The sequence below is a fragment of the Agrilus planipennis genome, unplaced genomic scaffold, assembly GCF_000699045.2.
Source record: "Agrilus planipennis isolate EAB-ADULT unplaced genomic scaffold, Apla_2.0 scaffold241, whole genome shotgun sequence".
Classification (NCBI taxonomy): domain Eukaryota; kingdom Metazoa; phylum Arthropoda; class Insecta; order Coleoptera; family Buprestidae; genus Agrilus; species Agrilus planipennis.
This window is the reverse complement of record NW_020439027.1, coordinates 351,983-372,744: the sequence shown is the minus strand read 5'-3', so window position 1 is coordinate 372,744 and position 20,762 is coordinate 351,983. Positions and strand designations below refer to the sequence as shown.

At 30.5% G+C, this 20,762-nt stretch overlaps 2 protein-coding genes and 1 long non-coding RNA gene across 3 annotated transcripts; 2 read left to right on the top strand and 1 right to left on the bottom strand.

Moving 5' to 3' along the window:
- Positions 1 to 463: 463 nt before the first annotated feature.
- LOC112904990 lies at positions 464 to 1,394 on the bottom strand. The gene is made up of 3 exons (XR_003231487.1): positions 1,203 to 1,394; positions 662 to 1,150; positions 464 to 540 (listed from the first exon to the last, which is right to left on the bottom strand). It is a non-coding gene; the product is annotated as an uncharacterized LOC112904990 (long non-coding RNA).
- Positions 1,395 to 2,516: 1,122 nt separating this feature from the next.
- Positions 2,517 to 5,163, top strand: LOC108738728 (B-cell lymphoma 6 protein homolog). Its single transcript, XM_018472287.1, has 5 exons — positions 2,517 to 2,601; positions 4,178 to 4,417; positions 4,470 to 4,519; positions 4,574 to 4,979; positions 5,071 to 5,163. Exons 2-5 carry the CDS (start codon positions 4,232 to 4,234, stop codon positions 5,086 to 5,088), a joined length of 660 nt encoding a protein of 219 aa, XP_018327789.1. The 5' UTR covers positions 2,517 to 2,601; positions 4,178 to 4,231; the 3' UTR covers positions 5,089 to 5,163.
- A 2,828-nt stretch (positions 5,164 to 7,991) lies between these two features.
- On the top strand, positions 7,992 to 16,596 carry LOC108738727 (zinc finger protein 236-like). Its single transcript, XM_025976427.1, has 20 exons — positions 7,992 to 9,201; positions 9,560 to 9,799; positions 9,852 to 9,901; positions 9,956 to 10,361; positions 10,471 to 10,620; positions 10,680 to 10,835; positions 11,417 to 11,534; positions 11,597 to 12,093; positions 12,349 to 12,488; positions 12,555 to 12,745; positions 12,926 to 13,097; positions 13,157 to 13,448; positions 13,527 to 13,691; positions 13,748 to 13,969; positions 14,039 to 14,198; positions 14,902 to 15,188; positions 15,274 to 15,480; positions 15,548 to 15,746; positions 15,805 to 16,007; positions 16,063 to 16,596. The coding sequence occupies exons 2-20, from the start codon at positions 9,614 to 9,616 to the stop codon at positions 16,594 to 16,596; spliced, it is 4,335 nt and encodes a 1,444-aa protein (XP_025832212.1). The 5' UTR covers positions 7,992 to 9,201; positions 9,560 to 9,613.
- Positions 16,597 to 20,762: the final 4,166 nt, after the last annotated feature.

Sequence of the window (20,762 nt, the reverse complement as noted above, 5' to 3'; positions counted from 1 at the left end):
TTCCTGCCCTATTTAATTTTATTATTGCTAAGGTAAAATAAAATACATAAGAGATTTTAAAATGAACTTTACACATACATTTTTTGGATTTAATGAAGAAAGTAATTTTATAAATATTAAGAAGTGTAATTTAATGAAATTAAATGAAATCTTATAGAGATACAGATTAATATTAACTTACAGTTAATTGTACTTTTGTTTTGCTTTGTACTGTACCATGGAGATGCAGATGGTTATTCTATTTTGTAAAATGAATTATAACTTTTTACAAAACAAGTAGGTATCAAAAATTACATGACTGTTACGATACAAAATCAAATTAAAACATTAACAATATAAGTAAAAGTAAATTACTGAAATGCATATTACTTTTAAGTGCAATAAATTCATACAAAACTGTAAAAATAATTAATTAAATATTTCTCAACTAGACCCTTGATCTGACAAACTACTTTCTTTTTTCTCTTTGTGCTGATTTTCCAATTCTTCCCATGGATTTTCCAAGAAGGATGGATGCACGTACATGTTTATATCATATTGCTGCAAAAAGATTCATTAATTGAAGGGACTTCTCATTTACTTATAAAAACATTTTAAAAATTAATAAGTCAAATATTAATAGTAATTGTATAATCTCATATCTCTGGCCAATTTTACTTACTTTTTTTTGTTTGCAATCTGTGAATGAAAAAGATTTAGAACAATTTCCTTTCGAATTATTAACCAATCTTTGATTGTAACTACCTCCTTTATAATTCCTCCTATTATATGGATAATTAGATGAATCATTTTTATAGTTCTCAAAACTATTCCATTTGGTTTTGTTCCATGATCTGTTAAAACTAATGGGACTCGAAGAATTATCAAATGAAATGTTTGAATTTTTTTTGTTACTTCCAATCAAATTGCTAGAATTATTGTTACTGTTATAATTATTATAAAACCTCTGTTTTTCTCCCTTATTAAATGGAGAATTATTTGTCAATTTTTCACATGTCTTTGTTGGAGTTGAAGTTGAATCAAATGGAATGAAATCTGTGCTGGTACTGGTATCGAAATAAACAAATCCAGGCGAATTTTGCGAGTTCCAAGAAAGATTCATGTCTCACAAAAAAAAATAGACATTTAATACAGTACCGTTTATTAGTCCCTAAAAATTATTACTTTCAACTTTAAAAGGTATATTTACATTAGATCCTTACCTTTCCTATAACCAACTTCTAATATAAAACAAAAGGAATCAATTTTAATATACTTTTTGATAAACAATAACCTCTAACCTCTATGACAACTTGACAATTGGAAAATAACAATAACCAGAAATGTTGACGAGATGTTCACGACCATAGATATACATAATGTTTACATAGATATTTCACTTTAGATCGTGTATGGTTGTTCCTCAATTGAACAGATGACGCGGATAGCACTGTCAGGAAGAAAAATTAACAATTAGTATGAAGGGTTGCATAAGCAAAATAGGTTTTGTTTCTAAAAAATGTACTATAGATTACAGATACATAAACTATCGTAAGTGTATATATCTTTGATCTATGGAAATATACGTCACCCATAGATAATACGTCGCCTCATCTTTCAAATGATTTATGACTATGTCTGTTATCTATCCATAAGGAAAGACGTGCAAAATAAAAATTGCCTTCGTAATAGTAACCCGAAAAGTGGTTTCGTATGCATATTCATCATAAGAACACTGTTATTAGATAAAATAGGGGCAGCATCGTTAGTGATCGTTGGGAAAACAATACATTTTCATAAACCTGTTGGCGGCCTGTGAATTCCGATACAATTTTTTTGTACTTGTGAATGTAAACATTGAAAATTCCGCCAAACTGTGTCGGAAAAAGGAGGAAGCAGATATTCAAAAGGTATGCACGTAAAGGATTAGATTAAAAAGAGGCGATAGAGAAATGTTGCATAAAACTATAGACCAATTACCTAATATCTGTAAGTGAAAGTTGTTCAAAAATTACAAGAAAGTTACGTAGGTATTGCGGCTCAAAAGAAAATATTAAGACTGAAACCGTTGGAAATATTATGTTAATAGAAGTTAAGGTAATATAAACAAATGCTCGTATCTCTTTCATAAAAATATGTAAATACACCTATATATATATTATACATACAATTAACAATAGTAAATGATGCTCCAGAAACTAATTTCTTAGATACCACAACTTGCTTTCAATAGACAATTTATAAAAGACGTTTCAGAAATGACAGAGGCAGAGCAGCAGAATTAATGTGGTACTTACCTTTTGATCATTCTGAAACTAGCTTAACTAAATATGTAAATTTTCAACATACCAGCTACTAATTTCGCTTATTAATGAATACTAGATTGTGTATATTATTTTACTTGTCACCAATGTCTCTAACTTTATTATCACATTACTACTTTAAAATGGTAATTAATTACTTTTTGTAGCACATTTCTGTAGACTGTTAAACAAATGGGAGGCAATCGGAAGTTAATTTTGAAGTCACTGAAACAAATTATCTGCAGTGGTATCTCTCCTGGATTTGGTTTGCTCATTACAGTTGTAGACTCCAGAATGCTACCTTTTGCAGTTAATTAAGGTGAGATTACACTACAGCTAATCAAGGTGAGAATATGTAGTACAGTTAGTATTACCTGCATGTTATTAATTATTTGTCATTTTTCGCAACAGAAGACTTCCTGGAACATTGTGCATGAGATAGCAAACGTGTGTTACTTTTTTTTTAAAATAAATGTCGAACTACCCAGTTAAAGTTGCATGTTTTGGGAGGTTTCAGTCTTTCTAATTTTTTTCTGAAAATACACTATTGCCGGTTATAGCGCCACTACAGTTTTGATTCTGTTATTAGAATTCATAGAGAAGCTTATTTTGTATAGCAATAATAAAAATTTACTTAGTGATATGATTTTCCATCAACACAGTATTAATTGACGTAATTTGTTGATATCTTTCTATAAAATTTGTGCATCTTGTCCATCTTGCCATTTTGTATTCAATGCGACACTACGTCGCCATTTTTTAAATTTTGCAATCTTGCTTTTCGGTAGGTATTTTCATTGTATTTCATGTTTTTATCGATTAATGGTGTAGTTTATTCATTTTTATTCTCTATTTTTACAGATTGACCATAACATTAAGATACCAAGAATGGAAGAGTGTTCATTTTAATGTTACTGAAAAAGCTGCATGTATGCTGTGCCGTTCTATCTGCTTACTTATCTTCCTAAAAAATGTTGCACTTAAGGTGAATATGTATGCTATATTATTTATCAAGTATATTTATCTGATATTAACAGAGAAAACAGTTCAGCATTATATCAATTTTTTAACCATGTATAATGCATGCTATTTACTAGGAAGACTTATTTATATATATATCCTAATACTTGGTAGCTTTTATTTNTTATGGTTAATCTGTAAAATTGGAGAAGAAAAACGAATAAACTACACTATTTATCAATAAAAACATGAAATGCAATGAAAATTCTTACCGAAAAGCAAAATTGCAAAATTTTAAAAATGGCGATGTGGTGTCGCTTTTAATACAAGATGGCAAGATGAACTTGATGAACAAGATCTTTACAAGATGCACAAATTTCATAGATTCGTAAATAATTAAAACTATAGAACATAGATGGAAAATCATATCACCAAGCTAATATTTTACGTTCAAATTAAACTTTCTATGAATCATGACAGAATCGACAATATAGTGGCGCTATAATCGCTAATTGTCTTTTCAAAAAAAAAAATTGACTGAAGTCTCCCAATACATGCAATTTTTAGGAAATAGCAGGTAGTTCGATATTTATTTTAAAAAGAAATAATGTATGTCTTCTGTCGCGAAAAGTGACAACAAATTAACAAGATGAAGTTAATGTTAATTGTACTACATATTCTCACCATGATTAGCATGTGTAACTTTAAAAAGTTCATACATGCAAAAAGAAAACCAAATTCAGATAACTAAGCTCACTTCGCTATTGACATCAAACTTATCATGGTTTATTATGACTTGTTGTCGTTTCCATAGATAAGAGATGTATGTATCTCGTATCTAAAGTATAAATTGTATCTCATATCTATGTCTAAATGACAAACATAAAAATTTAACTGATAGGTTATGATGTATCAATTTTTATTTTTGTTTATAGCTGCGGTGTACAATAACAATACAGAAATGTAGACCACAATAATAATAGGTACAAATGGATTCGCAAATAGTAATTAATAAAGAAGATAGTATTGATAAGCAGAACCAATCATTTAGTTATATTGCAATTCCTATTGATGCTTTAGATTTATCAAATCAAGAGGTTCAAACATTCCTTTCACAAAATATTATAGTAAAATCGCTACCTGACAATAAATTTTGTGTTGTCGAAACATCCCAGGTTAGTAGTAATTTGATGTTGAAAGAGCACATAATTAATTCTTAATTTTTAGAATACCACCCGACCTACTGTAATTGAATATGGTTGTAATTCTGATCCAACGTAAGTAACTGAAACTTTTGGTGTTCCTAATTTGCATATACTATTTGCTTTTAGTGACTTACTTCAAAATACACACATTACGCTTTCTACTTCTGAGAACAACAACATCATACAGCAAGAACTAGGACAAAATACAAGTCCCAAAGATGTCCAAAACAAGAAGAAAAAAAAGTTCCAGTGCAATGTTTGTTCAACAAAATTTAAAAATCCCCAATACTATGAAAATCATATGGAACAGCATCACAAAAAAAAGAAATACAAATGTGATCAGTGTTCTGCTAGCTTTAATGTACAAGACAATTTTAGGATTCATACAGCAATGCATACTAAAGGTGAACCTGCTTGCCCTTTGTGTGACAGAAAATTTCAAAGATTAGCGAGTCTTAAATCTCATCTTCTTTTGCATCAAATTGAAGAAACATTTACATGCAGTGATTGTCAATTAGAATTTGAAAACGAGGTAGGAAATTTATATAAGCTGGGATAATATCTCATCCTGACAAGGAAAATGTACATTTAAATATTTATAAAATTTACAATTTGTTAAATAGATGTCTACTCTTGTTTAGGACGAATTTAATGACCATGTAGCTTGTCATCTAAGTGATTTAGTATCTAACAGATCAGAAGGAACAACACTGAAGCGAGTTTGCAGTTATTGCAATTCTAATTTTGAATCATATAAAGAGTATAAGGAACACATTTCTTATCATATAAAGGTACATCAGTTTCTTATACAATTGATTTACTTAAAAAAATAAGTGCATTTTTTGTATAGGTAAATCGGTTATTGCATAGTGCCAAGAAAAGTAAAAGAAAAACAGTAGACAATTTGTTGTTTGAGTGGTTTCCAAATCAGTTTCCAATGCCTCCCATTTTCCAGGTCAAAATTAACTGCAATTCATTCTAATTTCTTGGATAATCTATAGAAACGGGCAAGAAAAAGTAATTAATTACCACTCTTAAAGCAAATAAATCGGTAACATGTACACTAATGAAAGGATCAGTTCAACAGTAATTCTGCTGTTCAGCATTTGCCATTTCTGAAATGTTTAAAAGTTGCCTGTTGAAGCAAGTTACAAATGTCTAAGAAACTAAACTTTCTGAGACCTCATTTACAATTTTTAGTTAATACTGTTACTTACCAGTTCATTGTCCCAAATTCCTCCTTTAGCAACAGCACACTGCCTCCATTTCCAATTGAAAAAAGGCACTTTATAGCATTCTTTAGGACCATATTCACATTTGGACCTCTAGCGGCAAATAGCTGAACTAGTTTGGTTCTCTAGTCTGTCGCTAGGGGGCGCTGTGATCGCGATGGACTGGCGAGTCAAATTAATTCAGCTGTTTGCCCCTGGTGGTGGTTAGCCGAACTTCTGTAGTTTGGAGGTCTGTCGCTAGAGAGCGCTGCGATCACTATGGTTTACTTGTCTAGTTCAGGCGTTTGCTGACAGAGGGCGCCAGTGGTATAGGAGGTAATAATACTGATACGGTGTTCGAAACTATCATTTGGCATATTCGGTCGTAACTTTAAAAGGCAGATAAATTCACTGCTACATTGCTAAAACACCGAAATAATGAAAATCCAGTGATAATGTATTTATTTATTTATTTAAACGCAATATTTACACTTATTAGAACAAACGATATTTATTTCAATCAACTGTATAATAGATGATACAATAATATATGTAAGAAATAACAGTTCCTAATGATACAAATGTTAAAAGACAAAAATATCTGCAAGAGAAAGACAAGAAAACAACTGAAATTTCAACGAAAATACAATAAAAAGCGTTATTTTACTCATAGACTGTCACATTTTAATTTAAACACTAGATTAGGGAGAAAAAAGCCTCCCTAACCCACTGTGGCCTCCACATCGCCCCTTATAGCCACCCTATCCGCCCAAATTATTATTATAACAAATGTTAACAAACAATTAATTTAATTTTAACGATTATGCCAAAAAATCAATTTAGAAACATTTTTGATATGAATGTAAGTTACGTATATAAAAATACAACAGTTTATAGAGTAAACAACAAAATACCTGTAAGAGAAACGCAAGAAAACAAATGCAATTTCAAAGAAAATACAATAAAAAGCAAAAAATACGATGTCTTCAGTCTTCTTCGATTACCTGAAAGCGAATAGTGCAATTACAAGGACTAACGACAAATACTAATAGCTTTGGTAGAGAAGATCGGACAGATTTCGCCAAGGCAAGCTGGGCAGTCGCCTATTGCTCCTATTCCAGATAACCCACTGTACCCTGTCTGAAAGGAAGTAACGCTAGAGTAGACTCGCGAAAAGTGTATAAGACACTTTTAAGATCAACTAAATAGCTAAGCCCAAGGGAAGTCGTTCGGGGAGGCCCTCCCTAATTCCACAAGGGTGAGAAGAAACACACACGATAACGAAACGTTGAATCATGTAGAACTCGTAGGGTAAATGCAAAGCAAATTAGGAAGAATATGCAGTAAGCTAAGCGAAGAGGTAAGCAAAGTTAGACTATACTACAACTACTAAACGTGTTATTTCTACTACTACATACAAAATAAAAATAAAAACATCTACAATCAACAATTACTTCTAATAAAATGAACAAAAATAGGCATGCAAAATAAAAACTAATACAAATTAACTACAAAAAAAAAACATGCAAAATTAAAAAGTAATTTGAATAAAATGAACTTCATGAATTCTACTAGATAGAACATGCAAGATAAAGAACTATTTTAACCACGAGGTCATCTTTGTCTTCTCCAACGTCGATCTGAAACAGATACGGTGGTAACAGATTAATAAAAAGCAATTAAAATTAATTATATCAAGTATTCTCACCTTAATTAATTGTAGCACGTAACGTTCCAAAGTTTACAAGTGTGAAAAACAAACCAACTCCAGTAGAAACACCCTAGCAGAAAATTTGTTGTTTCAGTGGAATTCAAATAAATATCCAGTTGCTCTCACTCATGGGTTGAAAATTAACTGCATAATGTTGCAAGGCGAAGACGAAAACAGCAAATCATTAATATAGTTCACACAAGACCACACCCATGTAGACATTGGTTGTTCAGTATGACCAAACTGAACTTTAAGTCTCTCTCATTCGTTGGACGATCTGTAGAAATTAACAGGAAAAACATTAATTTCAATATTAACTAAGGATGAGATTAAACACACCTAAAAACATGCACCAAAAACTAAGTAAAACAGCTAAAAAGGCAACAAGCGTCAAGTACAGATGATTAAAGATCACATTTGACAGATAAACGTGAACTAATCATAGATTTTTAAGCTGTAAATCATAGATAAATGATAAACGAAATACCATAGATGTTGTGAATAATTGATATTTATAAATGTTATGTATACGCCATAGTCATTTCATACTGTCTACTATAGATAATTGTTAGAGATTACTGAAGAAACATTAATAATAATTATCATGTATTCTCACCGTAATTATCTGTAGAAGTTAGCGTTCTAAAGTCTACCAGTATGATGAGTAAACCAAATCTAGGAGGGATGCCATTGTAGACAATTTGTTGTTTGAGTGGTTTCCAAATCAGTTTCCAATGCCTCCCATTTTCCAGGTCAAAATTAACTGCAATTCATTCTAATTTCTTGGATAATCTATAGAAACGGGCAAGAAAAAGTAATTAATTACCACTCTTAAAGCAAATAAATCGGTAACATGTACACTAATGAAAGGATCAGTTCAACAGTAATTCTGCTGTTCAGCATTTGCCATTTCTGAAATGTTTAAAAGTTGCCTGTTGAAGCAAGTTACAAATGTCTAAGAAACTAAACTTTCTGAGACCTCATTTACAATTTTTTGTTAATACTGTTACTTACCAGTTCATTGTCCCAAATTCTTCCTTTAGCAACAGCACACTGCCTTCATTTCCAATTGAAAAAAGGCACTTTATAGCATTCTTTAGGACCATATTCACATTTAGTGTCTGGAGCGAATGAGGACTAACACAACCAATGCTCTTTAATTTGATGGTATCCGCAGTTTTCCTAATGTTCCAGTAAAATGAAATCTATGAAAAACTTTTTTTTAGATATACATATATAAATAATTAGGCCTTCCTAGTAAACTCACTTTTCTCTGTCAATATCAGATAAATATACTATATAAATAATATAGCATGTATGCTCACCCTAATTACTGCAGTATTTTCTATGATGAATAGTCGACAGGTAGAACGCCACAGCAGATACATCCCTTTTTCCGTAACATCAAAATGAACAATCCCACTCTTGATATATTGATCTTATGGTTAATCTGTAAAATTGGAGAAGAAAAACGAATAAACTACACTATTTATCAATAAAAACATGAAATGCAATGAAAATTCTTACCGAAAAGCAAAATTGCAAAATTTTAAAAATGGCGATGTGGTGTCGCTTTTAATACAAGATGGCAAGATGAACTTGATGAACAAGATCTTTACAAGATGCACAAATTTCATAGATTCGTAAATAATTAAAACTATAGAACATAGATGGAAAATCATATCACCAAGCTAATATTTTACGTTCAAATTAAACTTTCTATGAATCATGACAGAATCGACAATATAGTGGCGCTATAATCGCTAATTGTCTTTTCAAAAAAAAAAATTGACTGAAGTCTCCCAATACATGCAATTTTTAGGAAATAGCAGGTAGTTCGATATTTATTTTAAAAAGAAATAATGTATGTCTTCTGTCGCGAAAAGTGACAACAAATTAACAAGATGAAGTTAATGTTAATTGTACTACATATTCTCACCATGATTAGCATGTGTAACTTTAAAAAGTTCATACATGCAAAAAGAAAACCAAATTCAGATAACTAAGCTCACTTCGCTATTGACATCAAACTTATCATGGTTTATTATGACTTGTTGTCGTTTCCATAGATAAGAGATGTATGTATCTCGTATCTAAAGTATAAATTGTATCTCATATCTATGTCTAAATGACAAACATAAAAATTTAACTGATAGGTTATGATGTATCAATTTTTATTTTTGTTTATAGCTGCGGTGTACAATAACAATACAGAAATGTAGACCACAATAATAATAGGTACAAATGGATTCGCAAATAGTAATTAATAAAGAAGATAGTATTGATAAGCAGAACCAATCATTTAGTTATATTGCAATTCCTATTGATGCTTTAGATTTATCAAATCAAGAGGTTCAAACATTCCTTTCACAAAATATTATAGTAAAATCGCTACCTGACAATAAATTTTGTGTTGTCGAAACATCCCAGGTTAGTAGTAATTTGATGTTGAAAGAGCACATAATTAATTCTTAATTTTTAGAATACCACCCGACCTACTGTAATTGAATATGGTTGTAATTCTGATCCAACGTAAGTAACTGAAACTTTTGGTGTTCCTAATTTGCATATACTATTTGCTTTTAGTGACTTACTTCAAAATACACACATTACGCTTTCTACTTCTGAGAACAACAACATCATACAGCAAGAACTAGGACAAAATACAAGTCCCAAAGATGTCCAAAACAAGAAGAAAAAAAAGTTCCAGTGCAATGTTTGTTCAACAAAATTTAAAAATCCCCAATACTATGAAAATCATATGGAACAGCATCACAAAAAAAAGAAATACAAATGTGATCAGTGTTCTGCTAGCTTTAATGTACAAGACAATTTTAGGATTCATACAGCAATGCATACTAAAGGTGAACCTGCTTGCCCTTTGTGTGACAGAAAATTTCAAAGATTAGCGAGTCTTAAATCTCATCTTCTTTTGCATCAAATTGAAGAAACATTTACATGCAGTGATTGTCAATTAGAATTTGAAAACGAGGTAGGAAATTTATATAAGCTGGGATAATATCTCATCCTGACAAGGAAAATGTACATTTAAATATTTATAAAATTTACAATTTGTTAAATAGATGTCTACTCTTGTTTAGGACGAATTTAATGACCATGTAGCTTGTCATCTAAGTGATTTAGTATCTAACAGATCAGAAGGAACAACACTGAAGCGAGTTTGCAGTTATTGCAATTCTAATTTTGAATCATATAAAGAGTATAAGGAACACATTTCTTATCATATAAAGGTACATCAGTTTCTTATACAATTGATTTACTTAAAAAAATAAGTGCATTTTTTGTATAGGTAAATCGGTTATTGCATAGTGCCAAGAAAAGTAAAAGAAAAACAAATATTAATAAAGAGTATCCACACAAATGTGATGTATGTCAAAAAAGTTTTGTGAAAGTTTGTCTACTAGAAAGACATTTTAGGATACACAGTGGTGAAAAACCTTTTGTTGTAAGTATTTATTTTGTTTTAAATTGGTATAGACCTGTTATAAGCTTACAATATATATTACAAAAAAATTTCAAAGTAATATACAATTTGAAATTTACGAAAAATTTTCTTTAAAAATGAATAGTGCTGTTAAAAAGTTTTTTTTAAAGCAAATTTATATTAGAAGTTCTATTTGTACGAAAATAATTTTGTTAAATTTGGTTGGAAGAAACTGTAGTTAATTTCGTATACATCAATAGTATAATATTGTACTTATTTTAACCAAAGCATAACTATTTATACAATTAGCTAGCTATTTTCTGTTTAATCCATATTTAGTGCAATTAATGTCTTTTACAAACTTTTCATTAATTTCACTCTTTTGCAACTTAATTCTATCTGTCTATCCTATTTTTTTTTTATTTCAAATTGCACATTAGAACAGTTTTTATCACTTGACTTTTTTTATTTAAAAAAATTGTGTAATTATTTCTCCTTTGAACAATTATGCTGAAAACGTATTTGTGTTTGTAAACGTCTAGTTTTAAACAGGAATAGTTTTAACTTCTTACATAATTTTTCTTTTAAATGGTTTATTTTAGTGTAAAGAATGTAATCGTGGTTTTGCACAGAAAGGAACACTACAAATTCATATGTCAAAACACACAGGAGTTAAACCTTTTTTATGTACGCTATGTCCTGCCAGATTTTGTCAAAAAGGTGACATTTTCAGTAAATTAATTAAGTAGATTGACTAGAATGGAAAGTCTTATCATTTTTAGGTAATCTTCGAGTCCATGTAGAGAAAACCCATACAGTACCACGACCTGGTGAGAACATGTACAAATGTAACTTATGTTCGTGCATTTTTAAAAAAGTTGCATCTTTAAATGGCCATATAACTAGAATACATTCAGGTAAAAAATACGACGACATCTCAGAAGTTTTACATCAATTAAAAGAACTTGAAAAACAAACATGTGGTAAAACAAAAAATGAATGTGAAAAAAAAGATTCAATAGTTGCCCCTGAATTAGACTTAAATCTGAATTCCGATCAAACGGATATGGAAAAAAAAAATTTTGATGATAAAGTAGATTTTAAGTATGTTACATTGACTGAATCGATTGGGGGAGAAGCGGTGAGGAATTACGAAGTTAAGCAGAGGAAAGTAGGAGACGTTCGATGGTATGTTTGTTCATTTTGTATCAAGGAGTTTAAAAAACCTTCCGACCTTCTTCGACATATAAGGGTTCATACTCGTGAAAAACCGTATTCTGTAAGTAATTTAATAATAAAATACGATTATTAGGTTTTCCTGCCAAAAACAAATCATATTTTATATTTTTTTACTTTTGATACTTATAGGTAATTTCATAAGTTTCTTTCAAATATCCATTAAAAAAAGTAATAAAATGTCCAACGCAGTAAGAGTAACTGTTAGTGGAATATAAATTGTATGTAATTCTATGTTATTGACGAATGTATTTCCGTAACATAATCTAAAAATGTATCAGTTGAACTATTGTTTTAGTGTGACATATGCAAACAAAAATTTTCATTAAAGTCTACGTTATCTACACACTTAAATACTCATGTAAAAGAAAAATTATACAAGTGTAAAATTTGCGATAGATTACTTCCAACCGCCAAGGCCTTATATGTTCACACCAGGTATTTTATAACAAATAAAGCAGTAAAAATAATAATATCCTATTATTTAAAAACAATTCATTTTAGGCGTCATGAAAGGGGAGAATTAAGTAACGAGAAACAAAAAGAGAAGCATATCTCAACGTGCAATATATGTAAACGGTCTGGTTTTCAAAACGAATTAGAATTGAAATTACATATTGAAGAGCACAAAAATGATCAACAGAATGATGCCAATGATAATAAAAATAAACAACCGTTATTATTGACTCCACAAGGTAGGAATATATTAACAATTTTTTTTAAATTTACACATTTCTTTTAGTTTATTTTTATAGAGTAAAAATAAAAATAAAATATTTATAGGATTATTTCTAGATAAGTAGTCACATCAAATTTTATTAAAATTAAAAATAAATAGTGCAAATGGTAACATAAATAAAATTTAAATATTTTAGGATTACTTCCGGTAGATGCCGTAAAATCAAAAAACATGAGTCTTTCTAGAAATCAAATTAAACCTCACATATGTTCAGTTTGTTGCGCTTCATTTTCTAGAAAAGTACATCTGAAGAGGCACTTTTTGACGCATACTGGCGAAAGAAAGTTTAAATGTGAAATATGTCCTAAGTACGTATGATGCTGCTATTACTTTAATTATTTTCTTTTATGTTTCTTGTGATTTATAGGTCTTTTTATACTACATATGCTATGAATGAGCATCTCAAGTTCCATTATAATATCAAAAATCATGCGTGTAAGATTTGCGGAAAGCGTTTTGTGACGAGGGCCATTTTAAAAAGGCACTCGATAACGCATTCTACACAAAAACCATACTTTTGTCCAATTTGTAGTAAACAGTTTAAAACGATTTCGTTGTGTAGGAAGCACATGTTGACCCATTCGACTGAACGTCCTTTTGCTTGTTCTTATTGTGAAAAAACCTTTAAGACCGTTTCTATGTGTCGGGACCACATCAAAGTACACAAAAAACAAAATGAAGTACAAACACAAACAAATTATCTAATTCATATTAAAATTGTCATATTCCAATTTCAGGACGTGCCGGACTATATTCGAGTAATTCCAAGTGATGATATAAAGGGAACAGAAAATCATACAATGAAAAATGAATACAATACAGTAAATTCAAATGTAGAAAATTTGAATGCAAGTTCAATTCCTTCGACCAATATAGGTGGTATAATAAATTCTTCCGGAATTGTAAGATCCTTTTTTATTTGATGTAAATAGGACGTAACTATTTCTACTTATGGCAGGTAACAGCAGAAGTTATTGATAATCAGAAAAACCAAGGAGATCAAATTCCAATGCTGTTGCAAATTGAAAAAGTTCAAAATTCGGATCAAATTCAAATAAATAATAATATTCCCTTGGAAAATAATTCAAGTATCCAAACTATTTTTATTGATTATGATGATTTTCAAATGCGTTTATTGCCAAACTATAATTTTCTTACATCTGATTTCTCACAAGTAAAGGTGAGAATTAATGTCTTCAAAGTTTTTTAATGGATCTAGTGCAAATAAAATTGTATATTTGTTAAATAGGAGGGAAATGAAGAAGCACAGAACAATCTAGAGCAATCCAATATTTTACTGTCAATTGACCCAGCTTTAAACCAAATTAATCAAGGAAATGGAGACACTTTTTTAACCGCAAGTGTAGCAAACGTAACTGCAAGTGATTTAGTTGAAATCCAAAATTCAGGTACAAAAGAAATTTTAACCATAACTACAGTAGACTCGTGATAGTGTGAATATAGCGTAAGGGAAACCACACAGAATGTAACCAGCATATTAATTATGCTAAATCGACATATACTGTGAAGAAACAATCCTTTGGTTATGGAAACGAATAATCATTCGCAGGCCTTAAATCTCGATATTTCATTATCGCTGTTTCGTTATTGCTGTAATCCCTATCTCTGATATATTTAGTACTTCCTTAGTCATACTAGCTGATAGAGCAAACCTTGAGTTTTAGGATAGTTTCATTAGGTCAGACAGGACAGACGCTTTAAATGTTATAAACCACTGAACAGAAAAGTGATGCAATTGACCTATAGAAAGATTAAGTAGAAAAAGCCTTACAAAAAGTTTTAATTTATTTCTCTGACATAAAATGATATTTCATTGCTATTTTATGTATTTGTTGTTGTTTTTTATGAATATGTATTACTTTCTCAGGTTTGTATGCATGTTATCTTGTTGTGGATGTTTATTATATAATAAATGTAACATTCATTAAGGCTAACAAATCGATAATCTAAGCAACTGAACCTAATGTTCCTCATTAAGTGTTGTTTTCTTTAGTTCACACTATCAAATGACTACTGTGTCAGTTTTCAATAAATTTTAATTAACATCAATAAAAATTTCGAATTTTAATAGTTCTATTTCCGATTTTTCAGATGTCGAACAATCTGAACAGTTACAGTCTCGAAATTTTGATAAAATTGTAGTAACTGCGAACGTGAGTGATCTTACATTACCTCATCACAATGTTGCCTTGTTTGGTGCGGAAGATTTTGCAGATTATGGCATTAACATTGCACCACCTGAAATTGTAACTGATAAAATTACAACCAATACCTTAAAGGATGTAAAAGCACTAAGTTCCCCAGTTAACACAAAAGGTGCAGAAGAGTTGTCTCAATTAAATAATAATGGCAACCTTTCAAAAGAGAACGCCCAACAGGTTTGAATTTTTACTATTAACAATAACTGGCATTATCCAATGATTTCAATAGCAACAGTGTTAGAGATGAACAATTTTATTTTAGCAGAACGAAGCAATTCCTGAAGATTTAGATATTGAAAAACAGGTTGATCCTCGGAAAAACAAAAAAGCAACAATTTATCAATGTCCCTCCTGTTATAGAACATTTACTAAAAAGAGTACATATGTGAAGCATCATGACTATCATAAGAAAAAACAGGACAATGTATGCAAGTTTTGCTCGAAGATATTTAAGAAACCGTCTGATCTTGTAAGACATTGATTATTGTTATTGTAGTATATTATTATTATTATTACTTTATGTTCCCTTTTCTTAGGTGAGACATTTGAGAACCCATACAGGAGAACGTCCTTTTCGATGCTCACAGTGTGAAAAAAGCTTTTCGTTAAAATCGACTCTCGATTCCCATTACAAAACCCATAAACCTGGAGGTCATAAAGAGTTTAACTGTCTTGTCTGTAATTCTTACTTCAGCTCTAAATCGAGCCTGAAAGTGCACATGTTACTTCACACTGGTAATAACGTATTTAATTGTCTTTAAGAAAATGGTGTTACTTTCGTTTCTTTTTTTAGGAGCGAAGCCTTATTCCTGCCCTTCATGTCCCTTAAAATTCCGTACTACAGGACAAAGACAGTCACACATTAAAAAGCATACGAAGGAAGGAAGTAAAGACTGCAAAGCTTCAAATAACAAGTCAAAATCGTCAAAAAGAAAATTGGCAGCACAACAACTTCAAGAAATCACAGATAAAGAAAGCCAAATGTTAGCAAATGAGGTATGTTTTTGTTATAAACGTATAAACTGTAAATTTAACATTTTATATACTTCAGAAAACTGGTAAGACTGTAAAAGCAGTTTCAGAACAACAAAGCACCAAATATAGTAACAAAGCCATTGAAATGGATACCTTATTTTATCAGTTGGACTTTGAAGGAAACAGTTACATCCATGAAAATTTAGGAACCATCCCAATCTCATTCATTCAACTGGACGATGACAATCTGTTAAGGATAAGATTGGCTGCTACTGATAGTCATCTATCAGTATCAGATTTCCTTTTAACTGACATGTCAGTAGAATCAGTTTCTGCTCAGCAATCAGTCAATAATCAGACAAATAACGTGAACGATTTCACATGCTCTATATGCAAGAAAAAATTGAAGAATCAAAAGGTCTTAAAAAAACACATGAAAATTCACGAGAGGAAAAAGTATTTCTGTGACAAATGTACAAAAACGTTTGCATTTGAACATGAACTAATTGAACATAGCCAAATCCATAACGGTATCAAGAGATTCCCATGTAAACTTTGCGCCAATAAGTTTGATACGGATGCTAATCTTAAAATACATATGAAGAGGTAAGTGGATAAAGGTTTTGCATAAAATAAAAACTAGAAATACCGAAATTGTTAAAAGTGTGAGCAGCTAAATATCAATTTCTTAAAGATCCTTTTGCTTTCATATTATTTTTAGTTATTGCAAGTAGATTTTGTGAGTAATTGTTAAAGAGAACCGAAACGCTTTTTGATATAAAATAATTGATTTTAGTCTATTTTTTATAATTTATATGAGACAATTCAGTTACAATTACAGTAAACATTTGATAATATACACTCCGATTAATGTTAATAGCATATTAATTCTGCTAGGCTACAATAAATGTAACATTCATTAAGGCTAACAAATCGATAATCTAAGCAACTGAACCTAATGTTCCTCATTAAGTGTTGTTTTCTTTAGTTCACACTATCAAATGACTACTGTGTCAGTTTTCAATAAATTTTAATTAATATCATTAAAAATTTCGAATTTTAATAGTTCTATTTCCGATTTTTCAGATGTCGAACAATCTGAACAGTTACAGTCTCGAAATTTTGATAAAATTGTAGTAACTGCGAACGTGAGTGATCTTACATTACCTCATCACAATGTTGCCTTGTTTGGTGCGGAAGATTTTGCAGATTATGGCATTAACATTGCACCACCTGAAATTGTAACTGATAAAATTACAACCAATACCTTAAAGGATGTAAAAGCACTAAGTTCCCCAGTTAACACAAAAGGTGCAGAAGAGTTGTCTCAATTAAATAATAATGGCAACCTTTCAAAAGAGAACGCCCAACAGGTTTGAATTTTTACTATTAACAATAACTGGCATTATCCAATGATTTCAATAGCAACAGTGTTAGAGATGAACAATTTTATTTTAGCAGAACGAAGCAATTCCTGAANTATGATTCATAAATAGTTTGCTTTATACGATAGAACTAATTAACTGTAAAAAGATTTTTACTAATTAAAAGGATTTTATGCAAACCTTGTTTTGTTTATTCCTATTTATTATTGTTTCAAAATATTAATTGGATGAGTGACTTTTTTTCTACCATAATGGGAACATATATGATATATTTTGTTCAAATCTATGGAGTAGTCTGTAGGTACCGACTTCTCGAATGATATAAACACATAGGGGAGAGGAGTAAACAATACACACTTTTCGAGTAGTCGACCATCTTTGGTCTTAAAAAGGGTGCAAATTTTTGAAAGAACGCTAAATTTATTTTTTAACAATTTACAACTATCTTTTATAGTGTACAGGATATCCAATTTTGGCGCTTTTGCGGGGTATCTCCCTTATTTTTAAAGATAAAGGGTTGCGGTTTTTGTGATAGGTGCTACTTTTTTGTGAAATTAAAGATGGTAGCAAAATTTTCATATCCGTTGAGTTGAAAAGTATAACCGTTGAAGTTATCTTTAAACTTATTTAAGAAATTAAAAAGTATTGTTACATAATTTTTCTGTGGAATCCAATGGCGTACTTCAGTTTTTTCTAACACTTCGTTTTTTAGTTATGATGCAAACATATGTTTTTCAAATGAAACTCCCTGCTTATTATATTTTATGTTCATTAGGTACAACTTGTACATTCCAAAAATATATATAGGTATACAAAAACAAGCTAAGAATGTGTTTCACTTTTGGAAGATGTATGGGTTACAGAATTTTTGAAGGAAGTTTCACAGCACGTAGATACTGATGAAAAATTTTCCATTACTTAGTCCTACAAAAATTTGAAAAACATTGTTAAAGGTTTATGTCCAGAGTGCAGCGCTGTACGCGTGCGAAACATGGTCGCGGCAAAAAGGTAAAGGATAGAAGCGTTCGAAATGTGGTGTTAAAAGGGAATGATGAGGATATCGTGGATAGAGAAGGTTAGGAATGACGAGGTATTAGAAATAATAGGAGAACAGAGGATTCTGTATAAGGCAATAAGAAATAGGTAGGCGAGACAGGATGTCTTCTCAGGCATGAAGGGCTATTAGAAGCAGAAATAGGAGTTAAGAAGAGTAGAGGTAGATTTAGATTATATTACTGTTCACAAATAGTCAAGGATGTGGGATGTTCTGGTTTTAGGAAAATGCGAAGATTGACGATCTTATGATGATGACTTGGTAATTTATAATGCCGTTTGTTTTTAATAAGACGGTGGCCCAAGACACACTTCATGCACTTAAGGGTATTTTTAGACGATAACATTTTTCAAAGATGGATTTATACCTACAGAATGGTAAGATGGTTCCTTTTATCTCCAAATCTTTTAATTTTGGGTTTTCTCTTATGGAGTTTCATGCAAAAAAAACTCTATAAAAAACGATTCAAATTTGTAGCAGAGCTTCGTGTTGCAACTTTCTGAAATTTCTATTCCTTTTTCTTACATTTTTCTTAACGATTTCTATTTTTTTTTACATTTCTCCGCTTTATCTTTGGTCAATCTGAGACCTTTCTCCTTTTCAAGTTCATGTTTGATAGGGGTATCAGTAAGAATGGCGGATTTTCTCTTGCTTGAACGATTATTTTTAAACTTCTCTTACGTTCATTCTGTTTCTTGTTTCTGCCTCAACATTTGGTAATGGCTTCAGTTTTTTGAGACAAACGTCAGCAGTATTTCGTCAGTTGAAGTCTTTCTGCTTAAATCGATGGAATTGCTATTTGGGATTCATCCATGGGTTCGACGTCTGTGGATTCGTATTCAGAAATAGGCTCAATTGCTTTAGCATTTTACGTGACGACCCTGATGTCTTCAATGATTTTGGGATCTGGTCTATCAATCACATAGAGCTGAAACTGGATTAAAATAAGAATATTCTTGGATTTGAGATCTAATGTCGATGGTACGATGAGGGTTGCTTTCGCAGCAGTAGTGCTCGTTATTGTCAGAAAATTTCGGCACAGCTAATATATGCTTCTTCAGTCAAAATACTATAACTAGGGAAGAGTGAAGTTTTAATGATCAACGAGTGATCACTATCACATAGATAACAGACGCCTACTAGAAATCAATATAAAAAATGCAAGGGGTAAACTAACAAATGATTATTTTCGTAATTAAATGCTTATCAATCGAATGCGATCCCACACATTATATACATTTGAAAAGAGGCAAAAATTATCTTTTCCTATTTAAAAAAATACAACTTTATATCATAACTCGAAAGGGTATGATCTTTTTTTTAATTTTTCCGACACCACTGCATCCTATGTAAATAATAGTTGTTTTTTTCTAATATTACAAACAACTAAGATATGAACATGTAGTCAAAACTTTCAACTGTTTATAACTCGAAAACCAAAGAAGATAGCCAGTTTTTGAAAACACTAAAAAAGGAGATCGAGAAGCAGCCATTAATTTTTTTATATCATATATATTGGCTATTCCTCTACTGTTGGAAGAAGTAAGTAACCAAAACCCAAACCATGGCTAAACGAATTAATAAAAAATAAAGCTTTTTGGACTTATGAAAATTGTGGTATATTTTTTAAGCGATTTTCAGGTATTTAGAGACTAATCCAAACTCTAAATTAAATCATACGATTTTCTGGAACTTTATTCTTGTTAGGATATTTTTTGACGCGGATCATATTTCCGCGTTTTTTTAAATACAATATCTGTTTAATTTGAAAAAATATCCACTAATTTCCAAATTTTAAGCAATGATTTAAATTTAATGCAAGTAAAATACTTTTAGTCAATATCTCTTGTGGTTATTATCATCCCTTTAGTCAGCATTTCTTTAATGGGTGAAAATTTAAAACTATCTTTCTGCTATTTTAAGTTACACATAATTGAAATTTTGTACGCCCAGTATAACAAACACCTACCTAACATTTTTTTTAATTTTATTTGCATTCATTTTTAAGTATGTAAAATTGTTCTTGGAATTATACACAATGAAATTCGAAATACAAACCAAAGGTACACATTACAAAGTTCATCTTTAAATAATTACCTACATAGGTATTTTCAGTAACCAATTAACAGATTTATGTATATAAAACCTGTGTTTTGAGGTGAACACTTGTATAAATACTGGATTAAACAACGAAAACAAACTAAAGAACCATGAATTAAATTTAATAGTTTTTTCTAGAATTAGAATACTTTTTACGTAGATCGTAGGGTATTTTACTATGTAGAAGCCCTTGAGACTAAGGTGACCAACTATTTTTTGTTCAAAAAGAGTACACTT

Excerpts from the sequence above, each read along its gene's own strand:
- LOC108738728 (XM_018472287.1), top strand. The coding sequence starts at position 4,232 with ATGGATTCGCAAATAGTAATTAATAAAGAAGATAGTATTGATAAGCAG. Across the intron at positions 4,418-4,469 it reads GTGTTGTCGAAACATCCCAG|AATACCACCCGACCTACTGT; the intron begins GTTAGTAGTAAT and ends CTTAATTTTTAG. Across the intron at positions 4,520-4,573 it reads GGTTGTAATTCTGATCCAAC|TGACTTACTTCAAAATACAC; the intron begins GTAAGTAACTGA and ends ATTTGCTTTTAG.
- LOC108738727 (XM_025976427.1), top strand. The coding sequence starts at position 9,614 with ATGGATTCGCAAATAGTAATTAATAAAGAAGATAGTATTGATAAGCAG. Across the intron at positions 9,800-9,851 it reads GTGTTGTCGAAACATCCCAG|AATACCACCCGACCTACTGT; the intron begins GTTAGTAGTAAT and ends CTTAATTTTTAG. Across the intron at positions 15,481-15,547 it reads TTAAGAAACCGTCTGATCTT|GTGAGACATTTGAGAACCCA; the intron begins GTAAGACATTGA and ends CCCTTTTCTTAG.